Source organism: Macaca fascicularis, chromosome 15 (assembly GCF_037993035.2).
Source record: "Macaca fascicularis isolate 582-1 chromosome 15, T2T-MFA8v1.1".
NCBI lineage: Eukaryota > Metazoa > Chordata > Mammalia > Primates > Cercopithecidae > Macaca > Macaca fascicularis.
This window is the reverse complement of record NC_088389.1, coordinates 1,361,441-1,378,217: the sequence shown is the minus strand read 5'-3', so window position 1 is coordinate 1,378,217 and position 16,777 is coordinate 1,361,441. Positions and strand designations below refer to the sequence as shown.

General features: G+C 51.6%; 1 protein-coding gene across 19 annotated transcripts in view; it reads left to right on the top strand.

Annotated features, from left to right (window-relative positions):
* The window catches only part of CACNA1B (calcium voltage-gated channel subunit alpha1 B), a 251,926-nt gene that overhangs the window by 35,683 nt on the left and 199,466 nt on the right, over positions 1-16,777 (top strand). For all 19 annotated transcript variants that reach the window (XR_012424018.1, XR_012424020.1, XR_012424019.1 and 16 more), the window contains exons 4-6: positions 2,199-2,290; positions 3,720-3,872; positions 7,026-7,216. Coding sequence is in view for 14 of the 19 variants with exons in the window: in XM_074015801.1 (XP_073871902.1) it covers positions 2,199-2,290; positions 3,720-3,872; positions 7,026-7,216 (436 nt within the window). In the remaining 5 variants the exon portion in view is untranslated. The remainder of the gene's footprint in view (positions 1-2,198; positions 2,291-3,719; positions 3,873-7,025; positions 7,217-16,777) is intronic.

Sequence of the window (16,777 nt, the reverse complement as noted above, 5' to 3'; positions counted from 1 at the left end):
TGCTCTTGGTGTCATATCTGAGAAATTATTGCCCAATCCAATGTTATGAATATTTCTCTCTATGTTTCTCCTAAGAGTTTTCTAGTCTTATCTCTTATATTTAGATCTTTGATCCATTTTGAGTTACTTTCTGTATTTGGTGTAAGGTGAGGGTCCAACGTTATTCTGGCTGGTTGTTGAAAAGATCATTCTCCACTTAATGGCCTTGGTCCCTTTGTTGAAAACCAGTTGACATATATGTGAGGGCTTATTTCTGGGTTATTATTCTATTCCGTTGATCTAGTTAGTTTTACGTTTTCTACCTTTTCTACTTGTTTTTGTTTAATAGTTTACCCTTTTTATCTGAACAAAATTCCCCTTTCAATAGTTGATCCTGTTGAATGTCTTCCGTAGCACTGGGCTTCCTCAGGTAACTTGGAATTTTGGTTTGAATAGAAGGCTTTTTATTGTCCTTTTTAAAAAATTTCGTGATATTTATCTTTTATTTATTTATTTATTTATCTGTTTGAGATGGAGTCTCGCTCTGTTGCCCAGGCTGGAGTGCAATGGCACAATCTCGGCTCACTTCAACCTCTGCCTCCCAGGCTCAAGCAATTCTCCTGCCTCAGCCTCCCGAGTAGCTGGAATTACAGGCACGTGCTTTTTGTGCTCAGCTAGTTTTTGTATTTTTTTTTTTTTTTTTTTTTGTAGAGATGGGGTTTCACCATGTTGGTCAGGCTGGTCTCGAACTCCTGACCTCAGGGGATCCGCCTGCCTTGGCCTCCCAAAGTGCTGGGATTACAGGCGTGAGCCACTGTGCCCGGCCGATATTTATCTTATTTTTGACCCCCAGCTCTGTTGCAGATTTTGTCTGTCACTGCTATGTGACAGAGCAGGTGGTCACAAAGCCTTCACCAAGAATCCTGGATGTGCTTTAGAGGCAGAGCCAGCAGGATTGTTGGTGAACTGGATGTGGCATATGAGAGAAGGACCGGAGTCAGGGATGAAGCTTCAGGTTTGGTTTAAACAATAGGTGACTGGTGCGATCCACTGAGGGGAACAAAGGGGAAGGAGCAGGACTGGAAGTAAGAATAGAAAGTTTCTTAGTCATTGTGATGTAACAACTCTGAACTTTAGAAAAAAGGTACATGTTTTATACTTATGTTAAAGTAAAAAAAAAGAATTCTTTAGTTGTGTAATGTTTCATGTGCTTTTTAAAATACCCATATGGGACTGTTAAAAAGGCAGTTGGATATATGAGCCTAGAACTCCAGGTCTGGGTTAGAGATGTACATTTGGGAATAATAGACATACATGATACTCAAAGCCGTTGGGAAGCTCCTATGTGAAATGAGGCTTGGGGCACCCACGTTTTGAATCTCTGGCAGAGAAGGCAAAGCTGGCAAAAGAAACTAAGAAGGAGCCCCCGGGGAGCGGGAGGAAAACAGGATTGAGTTGACCTGAGGCAAGAGACCACAAAGGAGACTTGACCGTTAGAACTGGTCAGAGGAAGGCTTGACGTAGCATTTCAGTGGAGAGGTGGGTGAGAGCCTGGCTGGAGGCCGGAGAAAGCTAACGAGAGACCGCAAGGTAAGGAAGTGGAGAGACCGAGGATTGACACCATCCGTGAGTTCTGATGGGAAGGGAACAGAGAAATGCTCTGTGGTAGAAGGCCGATATGGGATCTTTAGTTTTGTTCTTAAGATGGGAGATACTAAGATATGTTTTTATGCTGATAGAACTGACCCCAGTGGCTTCCTCATTCCACCTTCCCAATACCCCACTTCCACATCTTCCTGAGATAGGGGAAAGAATGGTGGTATTTGGGGGTCAGTTCAGGAGTCCCTCAGGCTCCATCCTGCTCCTGCTGTCAGTCACCACTGCCTCTCAGAAGGCAGCTTGAAGTACAGCTGGGGTTGGTTTGGGGATATGGGTCAGGCTTAAACTCAATTGGTGGACAGATTTCCTGCCATGCCAGGGGCCAAGTGTCTGTTCAGAGATGGTGCCTTTGAACGGGAGGTTTGGTCATGTGGGTGATGGTGAACATTCCTGCGAGGGTTTCTGGATTCCGTTCCTGCCTGCTCTCACCTGGCGAGCCGCTCTGTGCTGGCCCTGTGGTTGGACATGTGGGGACACAGGACCCCGGTGCTGGGAGCAGTGTCCTCTTCCAGACTCACTGTGGAAACCTTTACTTCCCTTCTTCTCCTTGTTCCTGCCAGGATCCTTGCCACGGCTGGAACTGACTTCGACCTGCGAACACTGAGGGCTGTGCGTGTGCTGAGGCCCCTAAAGCTGGTGTCTGGGATTCCAAGTGAGTCCAGCGAAGATAGGCCCAAGCCTGCCTGGAACAGCCACCTCCTCTCCTACCCTCACCATGGACACGGCCATGGCTACAGTTTGGCTTTGGTGACTCTGAGCTTGCCCCTTTTGACCCCAGGGAACCAGGAAGGAGGAAGGGAGGAGCAGGTGTTTTTTGGCCTGTCCCGCCCTCCATGAAAGCCCACAGGGTGATGCTGTTATTTGACCCTGACCTGGCTTCCCGAGATGGAAGCTTTGTTCCTTCTCACATACTCTGTCACATTTCATCACTTTGCTTCTTTTACTGAGGTTAAAGAATGGATGAGAGGTTGACCAAGGTGGTGCGGAAGGATGCCTGAGAAAATGTGCAAAGGCTGCAAAGGGCCACTTGTCTCTTGGCTCAGTCTTGGCAGAGTCACTGGGGACTGAGGCCAGCCTTAAGACATGCTCCTGAAGTGGGCTGCCCACAGAGCCTGCCATGAGCAGGAGGTTGGCCAGGGTGACCTCGTGAGCCAGTGACCACCTGGACCCTATTCCTTCAGCCCAGCGGAAGTCTGGTTTTAGGTTTACCTAAGGGCCTGAGTGGACATGGAACTAGTGCTTTGTCCTCCAGAGGCCATTGAGGGAAGACCGGTGATTGGCTCCCTGTTCTGCCCTGAGACCCTGCCAGGGAAGGGTTCTGGCCCATATCCAAGTGCTGGGGCCAGGCTGCAAGGGGAGGGGTCAAGGGTTACAGGCTCCTCTGCCCAGTTCCTCACATGCTGTATAGCCAGTGGCAGAACTTTCCCAGGGGCAGGTCTTTTTGCCTCACTTTCTCCCAAGGAGTTGGGTCTGTTAGGAATCTCCCCCAAGATCCCCTGCTCTTCTCTCCCAGGGTCCCCTGCCCTTCCCTCCCAGGGTCCCCTCCTCTTAGCTCCCATCATTCTCTGCTCCTCCCTCCCAGGATCCCCTGCTCTTCCCTCCCAGGATCCCCTGCTCTTCCCTCCCAGGATCCCCTGCTCTTCCCTCCCAGGATCCCCTGCTCTTCCCTCCCAGGATCCCCTGTTCTTTCCTCTCAGGATGTCCTCTGATTCGGCTCTTCCTTCTCAGGGTTTCATTCTCTTTCAGGATTCTCTGTTCTTGCCCCACCCTGAGCCCCACTCCCCACCTCAGACTTCATAACTTGACACCCACACATCCCACTCCTCTGCCTACTTAGAGACACTTCTCAGTCACCTTCTCTCTAGGACCTTATGCTTTGTCCCTCAGCTCTGCCCTACACAAGCACTCTCTGCCCCTCTGCGCCTTCAGGGGCTTTAGCTCTGTCCTTTGACCTTGCAAGCACTCACTGCTTAGCACCTTGCTGTCCCCGCTAGGTTCCTGCTGTTCTGTCCATGCCCCCACCCAACTCCTTGCCCTACCCTGCCCACATTGCTTCCTGACCTGCCCTGTTCTGGCTCCAGGTTTGCAGGTGGTGCTCAAGTCCATCATGAAGGCCATGGTTCCACTCCTGCAGATCGGGCTGCTTCTCTTCTTTGCCATCCTCATGTTTGCCATCATTGGCCTGGAGTTCTACATGGGCAAGTTCCACAAGGCCTGCTTCCCCAACAGCACAGGTGAGGCCAGGCAGCACCGTCCAGCACAGGCGAGTGCCACAGATGCGTTCATCCAGGAGATGGGCACTGTTCTGGGTGCTAGAGGGGCCTTCCTGGTGCCAGATACATGAGGTGGAGCTGACATTCTAGTGGGGGCATAGACAATAGCCTGATAAACACAAGTAAATAAACAAACACAGAAATATAGTAATTATCGATTGTAGTAACTTTTGGGAAGAAAACAAAAAGGTATTTGAACTAGAATAATTTGGGGCCTACTTTACGGAGGGGCCCAGGAGGCCACTCTGCCAAGGTGACCGTTGAGCAGCTTCTTAATGCAGGGAGATAGGAGCCGTGTGGCCACCTGAGCAGAACTTTTTTTTTTTTTTTTGAAACGGAGTCTCGCTCTGTCGCCCAGGCTGGAGTGCAGTGGCCGGATCGCAGCTCACTGCAAGCTCTGCCTCCCTGGTTTATACCATTCTCCTGCCTCAGCCTCCCGAGTAGTGGGACTACAGGTGCCTGCCACCTCGCCCGGCTAGTTTTTTGTGTTTTTTTTAGTAGAGACGGGGTTTCACCATGTTAGCCAGGATGGTCTCAATCTCCTGACCTTGTGATCCGCCTGTCTCGGCTTCCCAAAGTGCTGGGATTACAGGCGTGAGCCACCGCGCCCGGCCCTGAGCAGAACTTTAGTTACCAGGAGTATGAGGTGCAAAGGCCTATAGTGCGAGCAGGGACAATGAGAGGAATCATGTGGGCTCCATGGCCCTGTCTTATTCTGAGAGAAACGGGAAGATAGTGGAGCACTTTGAGTGAGACGTGGCATCTTCTGATCATTCGCGCTGCTCTTGGGAGGCAAAGGCAGAAACACAGTTGAGGAGAAGATCTCAATCCAGCAGAGGTGATGGTGGCTGGGGCCAGGCTGGGTGTTGTGGCAGAGGTGGTTAAAATGGGTCAAATTATGGGTGTATTTGTAGGTAGAGCCAACAGAATTTTCTGAGAGTCTGTCTGTGGGGGTAAGATAAAGAGAAGAGGTAAGGATGAAGCTAAGGTTTGTGGCTTGAACTACACACTTATTAAAGGAGAAAACCCAGCCGGGCAGTGGTTCACCTACAGTCCCAGAACTTTTAGAAAAAGGTTTTACTAGAATTTAGATCATTTGTGATTAAAAAAAAAAATTTAATCCAACTGTAAATAAAAGAGAATTTTCTTAAATTCCCGCAGATTTCCTGCAAACATCATACCCCACTGTAAGCCTGGAGAGCTTTCCCTTTACCCTTTACAGTCAAGAACAAAGCAAGTCGCTTCTAGTCCACATAGCATTTGTAGTCATGGCCAGGTCATGAGACAAGAAAAAGAAGAAAAAGTTAAAAAAACAAAAGAACTGGAAAGGAGGAGATGAAACTCATTGTTCCTAGTCTTCTTTACCGGCACTTATCAAGATATTTGGATGGAGAGGAATAAGCTTAGGTAGTCAGTTTTGCCTTCTAAACCTGGGAGTATTTGCTTTCCATCTGAGCAACTCCTTAAAATTTCTCCTATGTTGATAGATATTTTCATGTTGTTATACTTTTTTTTTTTTTTTTTTCATTTAAGACGGAGTCTCACTCTGTTACCCAGGCTGGAGTGCAGTGGTGCAATCTTGGCTCACTGCAGCGTCCGCCTCCCAGGTTCCAGCAATTCTCCTACCTCAGCCTCCTGAGTAGCTGGGATTACAGGCGCGTGCCACCACGCCCGGCTAGTTTTTGTATTTTAGTAGAGACAGGATTTTACCATGTTGCCCAGGTTGGTCTTGAACTCCTGAGCTCAGGCAGTCTGCCCACCTCAGCCTCCCAAAGTGCTGGGATTATAGGCGTGAGCCACCGTGCCTGGCCTACATTTTTTAAAAATACTTTTTTTCTGCCTTTCATTGAGATTTTTGAGAGTGAAGGGGGTAAACGTGCTGCTTGCTATCTTGTTCCAGAGATTAGCAGTGGTTTTCTGGTCTTTCTTTAACCCCTCTTTCTGTGGTCCCTGGCTGCCTGCTAGGTTTCAGCACAGTAGAAGGATGTCCGTCCTGTAGGGTCAGTGCAACGAGACCTGGGCCACGAGGTCTCCAGCCACCCTCTGGGCACATCTTCGGTTGGTTCCAGATCATCCTGCCTGACAGGCGCCAGACTGCACAGCGGCTGAGTCCGGCTTGGGACTGGCCAAGGGCCTCAAGTCAAATCTGCGTGTCAGGAGGATCTTGCTGGCAGTTTGGCTGTGAGGGAGAGGAACGGTCGGGGTGGCGGTTTGGCTGTGAGGGAGAGGAACGGTCGGGGTGGCGGTTTGGCTGTGAGGGAGAGGAACGGTCGGGGTGGCGGTTTGGCTGTGAGGGAGAGGAACGGTCGGGGTGGCGGTTTGGCTGTGAGGGAGGGGAACGGTCGGGGTGGCGGTTTGGCTGTGAGGGAGGGGAACGGTCGGGGTGGCGGTTTGGCTGTGAGGGAGGGGAACGGTCGGGGTGGCGGTTTGGCTGTGAGGGAGAGGAACGGTCGGGGTGGCGGTTTGGCTGTGAGGGAGAGGAACGGTCGGGGTGGCGGTTTGGCTGTGAGGGAGAGGAACGGTCGGGGTGGCGGTTTGGCTGTGAGGGAGAGGAACGGTCGGGGTGGCGGTTTGGCTGTGAGGGAGAGGAACGGTCGGGGTGGCGGTTTGGCTGTGAGGGAGGGGAACGGTCGGGGTGGCGGTTTGGCTGTGAGGGAGGGGAACGGTCGGGGTGGCGGTTTGGCTGTGAGGGAGGGGAACGGTCGGGGTGGCGGTTTGGCTGTGAGGGAGGGGAACGGTCGGGGTGGCGGTTTGGCTGTGAGGGAGAGGAACGGTCGGGGTGCTGGGAAGAATGGGAGGTTAGGAGTTTGTTGTTTTTGGTTTTAAGATGAATGGGCTGTGAGCCTGTTTAAGTGATGGTGGGCAGGTTCCAGTAGGGAGGGAGAAGCCGGCCGTTACTCCCTGAGCTGGTCGCTCCTGAGCTCAGGGAGGGGCAGCAAGAGGCGATGCCTGACGTAGGTTCGAGGAGGAACGGTGGGAAGTTGAGGGAGGGTTTCTGTTGGTGCCTGGTGCCTGCCCACCTGCTCTGAGCTCTCCGGAGCCCAGGAATCCTGGTGGGGATTGGAGAGCGTGGTATTTCTGAGCTCAGGGTCTGCTTCGTTCTCCTCCTTGCAGATGCAGAGCCCGTGGGTGACTTCCCCTGTGGCAAGGAGGCCCCAGCCCGGCTGTGCGAGGGCGACACTGAGTGCCGGGAGTACTGGCCAGGACCCAACTTCGGCATCACCAACTTTGACAACATCCTGTTTGCCATCTTGACGGTGTTCCAGTGCATCACCATGGAGGGCTGGACTGACATCCTCTACAACGTGAGTGGCATCGTGGCCCTGGGCCTGAGGGCGGGTCCTGGACCTTCTGAGCTGGTGCCTCTGGGGGTCCATTTAGGGGGGCCCTTCTGACCTCAGAGCCTCTGCCCAGCCCTAGGCTCCTCCCTGCACCCCTAGGATGAAATACAGGCTCCTTCCGGCAGACGCCCCACCCAAGGGTACACCACAGGCAGCCTCAGCTCAGCCTTCTGAGGTGGGTCCTCCTGGAGTCGTCTCCTTCATGAAAATGAAGCTGAAGGCTGAGTGGCAGAGGTCAGAGAAGAAAACTCCAGAGGAGATGCTGCTGTTTCTGTTGTCAAGGATGGCAGTAGCACTGACAGCTGATGCCCACTGCTAGCCTGCTCTGGGTTAGGCCCTGTGGGAAGTGTTTTATTTCTGTTGACTCCTCTCAGGAACCTGTTGCACAGATGATGAGGCTGAGTTGTGGAGAAGCTGACTCACTTGCTCCAGCCCGAGGACTATGGGCAGCTGTTGCTGTGCCACCCCTCTAGGGTCTCTGATGGAGTCGAGGGCCAGTAGGGTTTCTAGGCCTCCCGTCCCCAGGCTGCCTGGCGAAGGTGGTGAACCGCAGAGCAGGGCCGAGGCCCCTGAGACCTTCCTCGGTCACGCGGGGATTCCTGGAGTAGAGCCTGTGGCGTGTGCGTTTGTTTCCTTCACGCCTAGTCTGTCTGCTCCTGTTTCCTCTTTGGTCTCCTCGCTCTCATCAGGATGCCGGCCTGTCTCTGCGGTTTACGGCAGCCTGGGTTTGGGGGCCGTGATTGAAGTTGAGTGTGAGACTTCAGGGGTGCCTGATGGCTCAGCTCCCTTGCATTATCTCCACCTGGGTCCTTCTTGGTGAAGTCTCCCATCCCCAACCACCGACTCTTGAGCAGATCTACCTCTTTATAGGAAGGCCCCTGCTGCTCTCTGTCCCCTCCGTGAGAGCCCTGTGAGCCGCCAGGGCATGAGAACAATTACATTAGTACTTGAGGGGCTGTGGGAGGTGGAGAAGGGTCAGGCGCCTGTGGGCCAGGAGTCTGGGAAGGGTGCTCGGTTTTGAGTAACTAGAGGACGTGTTCCCCTCAGGTGCTGTCAGGGCGGGCAGGGGCCGGGGTGCAAGGTGCTTTCACCTAGAGCTTGTCACTGTGCCCTGGGGTGAAGCTTCGTCCACGTGCGCCTGGGAGCCTGTACCTCTCTCCCCAGCCTCCAGCAGCTGTGCCCGTGAGGGCTGGTGGCATGATGGTGGACAGGTCCTGGGGAGAGACTGGGGCCCTCTGCCCTGTGCCTCATGCATTCATGGGGACAGGGCTGGGCATTCAGCAGGCATTTGCCAAATGCTTGATGAGCTCGTTTATCAAGCTCCTTGAACAGGCAGATGGCAGATGAGGAGTTAAGGAAAAGCCAGCACAGGGTCCGTTTGAACCAGATTCCTCCTCCAGTGGGAGTCATGTCTGATGACAGCTTGTGTGATTGAGGGAAAGAGGAACAGGACAAAGGCGGTGATGAAGAGCTTGGCTGTTCTCTCCCTGTAGCCAATCAAGGAACGATTCCCACAAAGACAGACCCTAAAAATAGCTCTGAGCTGGCTGCAGTCCTGCTGGCCCCACCCAAATGAAGGACTGTGTGACCAGGTCTCCACAGCCCTCAGTGTCCACTGGGACTTGGCCAGGGGCGGCACATGACTCAGATTCTTCTGCCTGGGTCTGTGCCTCCCGGGGGAGGGGATGGGCAGGAGCCCCATCCTGGGGCAGGTGGCACTGGCCAGAAGGAGCCACCGAGTGTTTCAGCCAGCACGTGTTTCAATAGGTCCCAGTGAGCCCTGGCTCTGCTTGCACAGTGGTGAGCAGAGGCATTCGATACACAAGGGCCTGGACAACGGCGAGTGTCATGAAGAAAACAGAAGAGGATGAGGAGCAGACAGTGACGAGTTACAGGGTACTGGGAGGGCAAGGCCTTGCGAGGTCTAGAAACCAGGCATGCAGGTGCTACGATACCTTGGAAGCTTGGCCAGGGCAGCAGGATGCAGTCATGGCAGTGCCTGGGGCTGGCGCCACACAAAGCCCCAGAGCAGGTAGCCAAGAACCGACTGGTCCACTCCTCCACACTAAGGACATACATGGTTGGTCGCTGGAGATTAGACAGGAGTTTTGAAGAGGATCCTTTGGAGAGAGAGCCTGCCCCTCACCTCCGACCCAGTGAGAGGGACTTTTGTGGCCCCTGGGATATATGCTTCTTCAAGCAGTGACATCTGGGTTCTTTGCGGGCGGAAGCCCACAGCCTTCAGTAGGGACAGGAGCCTGCAGCCTGTGGTAGGGGCGGGAGGCCACGGCCGGCCTGTGGTAGGGGTGGAGCCCTGCGGCCTGCCATAGGAGTGGAGCCCCGCGGCCTGCGATAGGAGTGGAGCCCGCGGCCTGCGGTAGGGGTGGAGCCCACGGCCTGCGGTAGGGACAGGAGCCTGCAGCCTGTGGTAGAGGCGGGAGGCCACGGCCGGCCTGCAATAGGAGTGGAGCCCGCGGCCTGTGGTAGGGGTGGAGATCCGCGGCCTGCAGTAGGGGTGGATGGAGCCCACGGCCTGCGGTAGGGGTGGAGACAGGGAGATGGGGAGCTCAGTCCATGCTGGGAACAGGGGTGGGGGTGTGAGCGAGAGCAGGCAGTCAGGACCGGGTGAGTGATGGGGTCTCAGTAGAGAGCATCTGTTCAGAGTGGATTGCTGAAAAGCTGGTGGCAGTGGGTGGGGCAGCGTGGGGGCTCTCCAGCTGGAGGAGAAATGGCTTTGTCTGTGCCTGGAAAAGCAGGCGGAGTCAGATGGAGCTTGGGGAGAACACACGGATGAGCCTGGGGAGAGACGAGTCGGCAGTAAATTCCTCCTAGGTCCAGAGAGGTGAGATGGTCTCAGGACAGCACCGCACGAGGAATAACAGCTGTCCCTTCTCCCTCCCCTGCTGTGACAGTGTTGGGTCAGCAGCTCCACAGCAATGCTGGGTATGACAGCGTTGGGTCAGCAGCTCCACAGCAATGCTGGGTATGACAGCGTTGGGTCAGCAGCTCCACAGCAATGCTGGGTATGACAGCGTTGGGTCAGCAGCTCCACAGCAATGCTGGGTATGACAGCGTTGGGTCAGCAGCTCCACAGCAGTGCCGGGTACAGAGGAGCAGAGAGGGGCTGTGTCTTTCTCTTCTACTGCAGCAGCCAGCGGTGGCAGGCCAGCCAGCGAGAGTGGGTATTGTCAGGGTGAAGCATGTCAGTTCGATGACCAGCTGAGACTGAGACTGGACACTTTCTTTTTTTTTGAGACAGAGTCTTGCTCTGTCACCCATGCTGGAATGCAATGGCACGATCTTGGCTCACTGCAACATCTGCCTCCTGGGTTCAAGTGATTCTCCTGCCTCAGCCTCCTGAATAGCTGGGATTATAGGCACGAGCCACCCCACCCGACTAATTTTTGTATTTTTAATAGAGACAGGGTTTTGCCATGTTGGCCAGGCTGGTCTTGAACTCCTGACCTCAAGTGATCTACTTGCCTCAGCCTCCCAAAGTGTTGGGATGATAGGCATGAGCCACTGCGCCCAGCCTGAACACTTTCAGCTGCCGAGTTGAAACCGTATTTTCCACTTGAAAGTAGAACTTCTCCACTTGCAGGCTGTAGAACTTCTCCTTAGCCAGGAGTTGTCAGAACGGTCATGGGCTTGTCCAAATTGTCATCTAGGGGCATGGGAAGGATTTATCCACGGACCATGTTTGGAGGCACAGTGGAGGTAACCTGTTGCTTTATGATTATGCATGTATGATTTGCTTGTGTGCATTGTACTAGTTCTGTGAAAATCCAAGTTGGAAAGTGTTCAGATCCACAGCTGCATTTTGATGCCAGCACAAACAGGCGTTGCTCATAGAGTGGATGTGAAAGAAGGAGAAGTCTCAACGATGATGTGACTTGAGGCACTGAGAAAGGTGATGCCATTTACTAAGAAAGGGAGAATCAGGAGCAAGGAATTCGTTTTGTCTTAGCAGAGGGTGGTGGTGGAACTGCAGGATTCTGTTTTGGCTCTGCAAAATTTTAGGTAACTATTTTCATACAAGTGGAGATCTTGGGTGTGTAGGTGGGTGTTTGAGAGGGAATTCAGAGGGAACAGCAGGCTGAGGATGAGCATTTGAAGTACTTGACTCATGGACAGTGTTTAAAACTATGTGAGAGGATGAGATCACCTGGGTAGTAAGTGCAAATGGAGAAAAGAAGGCCCAAGGCTGAGACTGGGGAGAATTCGAGCACTCAGAGGCCCAGTAGGAAAGCAGGAGCTGCGAAAGAGACTGGGCTGGAGCTTTTAAGGGGGCAGGAATAGCACCATGACCACACAGCATCCTGGGAGCAGAGTAAAGCGTTCAGAGAGCATGATCAGCTGGGCCAGATGTTGCTGTGAAGTCAAGGAAGATGAGAAGCCCCGACTGCTGCATTTGATAAGATGAAGGTTGTTGGTAAACTTGGCAAGGGCGGTCTCAGTGGTGGGACAACGCCCTGGAATGATTAGGTTACAGGGAGGAGGAGGCAAAGAAACCAGGGTGGTAAGCACAGATGACTCTAGGAGGGAGCAGACCAGTGGGAAGTAACTGCAGGGAGACAGGGATTAAGGGAATGGGCTTTTAAAAAATTAAACTTTTTATTTAAGATAATTGTAGATTCACATGCAGTAGTAAGAAATAATACAGAAATAGCTCATGCTGGCCGGGCGCGGTGGCTCACGCCTGTAATCCCAGCACTTTGGGAGGCCGAGGCGGGCGGATCACAAGGTCAGGAGATCGAGACCACGGTGAAACCCCGTCTCTACTAAAAATTACAAAAAATTAGCCGGGCGCGGTTGTGGGCACCTGTAGTCCCAGCTACTCGGGAGGCTGAGGCAGGAGAATGGCGTGAACCCGGGAGGCGGAGCTTGCAGTGAGCCGAGATCGCGCCACTGCACTCCAGCCTGGGCTGGGCGACAGAGCGAGACTCCGTCTCAAAAAAAAAAAAAAAAAAAAAAAAAAAAGAAATAGCTCATGCATCCTTCACCCTTTTCTCCCAGTGGTAACAACCTGCAAAACTGTAGTCAGGGTCACAGTCAGGATATTCATGTTGATGCATCAGTATCAATGATGTTGACACAGTGAAGATGAAGAGCATCTCCATCCCTGCGGGGGTCCCTCATGCTGCCCTTTCATGGCCACACCTGCGTCTCTCCTGCCCTCGCCCCCTCCTTAATCCCTGGCAACCACTAATCTGTTTGCCATATCTATAATTTAGTCATTTCCAGAATGTTACATGGACAAAACCACAACAAATGTAACCTTTTGGTATTGTCTGTTTTCACTCAAACAAAATTATCTGGAGGTTCACCCAGGTGTTGGTAGCATGTTTCTTTTTACTGCCAGGTAGTATTCCGTGGTGCCGGGTGTATTCCGTGGCGCCGGGTGTATTCCGTGGCGCCGGGTGGTATTCTGTGGTGCTGGGTGGTATTCCGTGGTGCTGGGTGTATTCCGTGGCGCTGGGTGGTATTCCGTGGTGCCGGGTGCTGGGTGTATTCTGTGGTGCTGGGTGGTATTCTGTGGTGCCGGGTGTGTTCCGTGGTGCCAGGTGGTATTCCGTGGTGCTGGGTGTGTTCCATGGTGCTGGCTGTATTCCGTGGTGCTGGGTGGTATTCCGTGGTGCCGGGTGGTATTCTGTGGTGCCGGGTGTGTTCCGTGGTGCTGGGTGGTATTCCGTGGTGCCGGGTGTGTTCTGTGGTGCCAGGTGTGTTCCGTGGTGCCGGGTGGTATTCCGTGGTGCCGGGTGTGTTCTGTGGTGCTGGGTGTGTTCCGTGGTGCTGGGTAGTATTCCGTGGTGCCGGGTGTGTTCTGTGGTGCCGGGTGTGTTCCGTGGTGCCAGGTGGTATTCCGTGGTGCCGGGTGTGTTCTGTGGTGCCGGGTAGAATTCCGTGGTGCTGGGTGTATTGCGTGGTGCTGGGTAGTATTCCATGGTGCTGGCTGTATTCCGTGGTGCCAGGTGGTATTCCATGGTGCCGGGTGTGTTCCGTGGTGCCGGGTGTATTGCGTGGTGCCGGGTGTATTGCGTGGTGCTGGGTAGTATTCCGTGGTGCCGGGTGTGTTCCGTGGTGCCGGTAGTGTTCCGTGGTGCCGGGTGGTGTTCCGTGGTGCTGGGTGGTATTCCGTGGTGCCAGGTAGTAGTCCATGCTATGGCTGTGCCATGGCTTGTTTAACTGTTCACCTGTGGAAGCTTGCAGTTTGGGGTTATCATGAATAGAGTTGCTGTACACGTTTTTGTGCAAACATAAGTTTTCATTTCTCTGGGATAAACGCCCAAGAGTGCAAATTGCTAGGTATAGTAGTTGCATGCTGAGTTTTTTAAGAAACCAAAGCTTTTCCAGAGAGCTACACTCCTTTACATTCCCACCAGCAGTGTGTGAATAATTCAGTTTTTGTGCATTCTGGGCCAGTGTTTGGTGGTGGCACTTTTTTATTTTAGCCGTTCCGATAGGGGTATAGTGACACATCACTGTAGTTTTAGTTCACATGTCCTAACGGTGAGTGGTGTTGAATGTCTTTCTGGACTTATTTGCCATCTGTGTATCTTCTTTGGTGAAACGTCTCTTCGTATCTTTTGCCCATGTTCTGTTTGAATTGTTCTTTATATATTCTAGGAACTGGTTCTTTGTCATATGTATGGTTTGGAAATATTTTCTCCTAGTCAGTAGCTTATCTTTTCATACGTTTCACCTGGTCTTTCATGGAACAAATGTTTTTAAAATTTGATCGAGTCCAGTTTATCAATTTATCTTTTTGTGGATTGGGCTTTTGGTGTCAACTGTAAGAACTCTGCCTAGTTCTGAATCCTGAAGATTTTCTTTTTTTTTTTTTCTAAAAATTGTATTGTTTTGTATTTTACATGTAAGTTTACAATCTATTTTAGGTTAATGAAAGTGTGAGGTTTTTGCCTGCCAGCCTCCCTCCCTCCGTCCCTCCCTTCCTCCCTCTTTCGCCTCCTCCTTCCTTCCCTCCCTCCCTTCCTTCCTGTAGCTCAACACCACTTATTGAAAAGGCTGTATTTCCTCCATTGAATTGCCTTTGTACCTTTGCCAGCAATCAGCTGGACATATTTATGTGGGTCTATTTCAGGTCCACGTGTCTTTCTCTCTGCCAGTACCACGTAGTCTTGCTTACCGTAGTTATCTATATGTTGTGAAGTCAGGTTAGACTGATTCTTTCCATTTTATTCAGTTTGGGAGAATTGACATCATTACTATGTTGGATGTTCCAATCAGTGAACATGTTATTTCTCTTCATATATTTAGATCATGTTTGATTTCTTTCATTAGCATTTTGTAGTTTTCAGCATACAGTATACATTTTGTTAGATTTGTAGCTATTATGTTTTCTTCTTTTTTTTGAATGATTCTAATGTGTTTTGAGCACCCCTGGAGAAAGTGGGGTTCTAGTACTATAGTGTCCAGCAACCCTGCCCTCATGGGAGATGAAAGGAAGCCAGACCTTGATGTTGACAGTGTACCCTTCATGGGATACTTGGATTACTTGGCAGGCAGCCAGTGCCTGGCTGTCCCACCTGTGACCAGGGGGTTCCTGATACAGGGAGCTTGTTTATACTGGCAGACATCCTTGTGGCTCTTGTTTGACCCATGTCTGGTTTGTGTCTGACCAGCGCTGCAGTGTTGGGAGCCCACCCTAGTGCCCCAGGGAAAACCTGGCCAAGGGTAGCCCCTGGTTCTTCAGATGGAAGGCACACATTCAGTCACCACCACAACAGGAAATAAATTCAACAATGTATTTACCTACAGATCCTGGCAGGGAGGGCGCTGTGAGTGGGGAGCGCCATCTTCCCTCCCCAGGTTATCTGAGGCAGTAATGAAGAGTCAGAGAGGGATGGGGGAGGCAACTGGCCATGCTCGGGAATAGGGTGTGGGTCCCTTTAAATTTGTGGACGAATGCCTGAATGGTCAGTTTAAAGGAGGCAGCAGAAACGTGGAGTCCCCTAGGTGGGAGAGATGCCTCTAAGTTCTTATCTCTGCCCACGTTTTGGGTGTGGTGTTCTAACACGGAGGCAGCAACCTTTGTTGTGTTGTTCCCATTAGAAAGTGGTATCGTATTTTGAATTTCGGTGTCCATGTGTTCATTGCTAGTGTATAGAAATACAATGGACTTTTGTATGTTGATCTTGATTGTTCAGCCTTACCAACTCCCTTATTAGTTCTGGGAGATTTTTTGTAGATTCTTTGGAATCTTCTATGTCGATAATCATATAATTTGTAAACAGAAACACTTTATTTCTTTTTTCTGATCTGCTTTTTTTTTATTGTGCTAAAATACGGATAACATAAAATTTACCATCGTAAGCATTTTTTTTTTTTTTTTTTGAGACAGAGTCTCACTCTGTCACCAGGCTGGAGTGCAATGGTGCAATCTTGGCTCACTACAACCTCCGCCTCCCAGGTTCGAGTGATTCTTCTGCTTCAGCCTCCCGAGTAGCTGGGACTACAAGCATGTGCCACCATGCCCAGCTAATTTTGTATTTTTTTTTTTTTTTTTTTTTTAGTAGAGATGAGGTTTCACCATGTTGGCCAGGATGGTCTCGATCTCCTGACCTCGTGATCCGCCCGCTTCGGCCTTCCAAAGTGCTGGGATTACAGGCATGAACCACTGCTCCCAGCCTCCTTTCTTCGTTTTTTGTTTTTGAGACAGAGTCTCGCTCTGTTGCCCAGGTTGGAGTGCAGTGGTGTGATCTCGGCTCACTGCAAACTCTGCCTCCCGGGTTTAAGCCGTTTTCCTGCCTCAGCCTCCCGAGTAGCTGGAATTATAAGTACCTGCTACGGTGCTCAGCTAATTTTTGTATTTTTAGTAAAGATGGGGTTTCACTATCTTGACCAGGCTGGTCTTGAAGTCCTGACCTTGTGATCCACCTGCCTCAGCCTCCCAAAGTGCTGGGATTACAGGCGTAAGCCACTGTGCCCAGCCACATCCTTCTTTCTTTTTTTTTTTGAGACGGAGTCTAGCTCTGTTGCCCAGGCTGGAGTGCAGTGGCCGGATCTCAGCTCACTGCAAGCCCCGCCTCCTGGGTTCACGCCATTCTCCGGCCTCAGCCTCCCTAGTAGCTGGGAGTACAGGCGCCCGCCACCTCGTCCGGCTAATTTTTTTTGTATTTTAGTAGAGACGGGGTTTCACCGTGTTAGCCAGGATGGTCTCGATCTCCTGAACTCGTGATCCGCCCGTCTCGGCCTCCCAAAGTGCTGGGATTACAGGCTTGAGCCACCGCGCCCGGCCCCTTCTTTCTTAAGGTTGAGTAATATTCCATTGTGTGTATGTGTGACATTTTGCTTATCCATTCCTCTGTCAATGGACCTTGGGTTGCTTCCATGTTTTAACTCTTATGAAGAATGCTGCCATGAGCATGGTTGTATAAACATCTCTTTGAGACCTTGCTTTCAATTATTTTGGGTATATACCCAGAAGTGGAATTGAGGGATCATATGATAATTACATTTTTAAGTTCTTGAGGAATTGCCGTATCGTTTTGCACAATGGTTGTA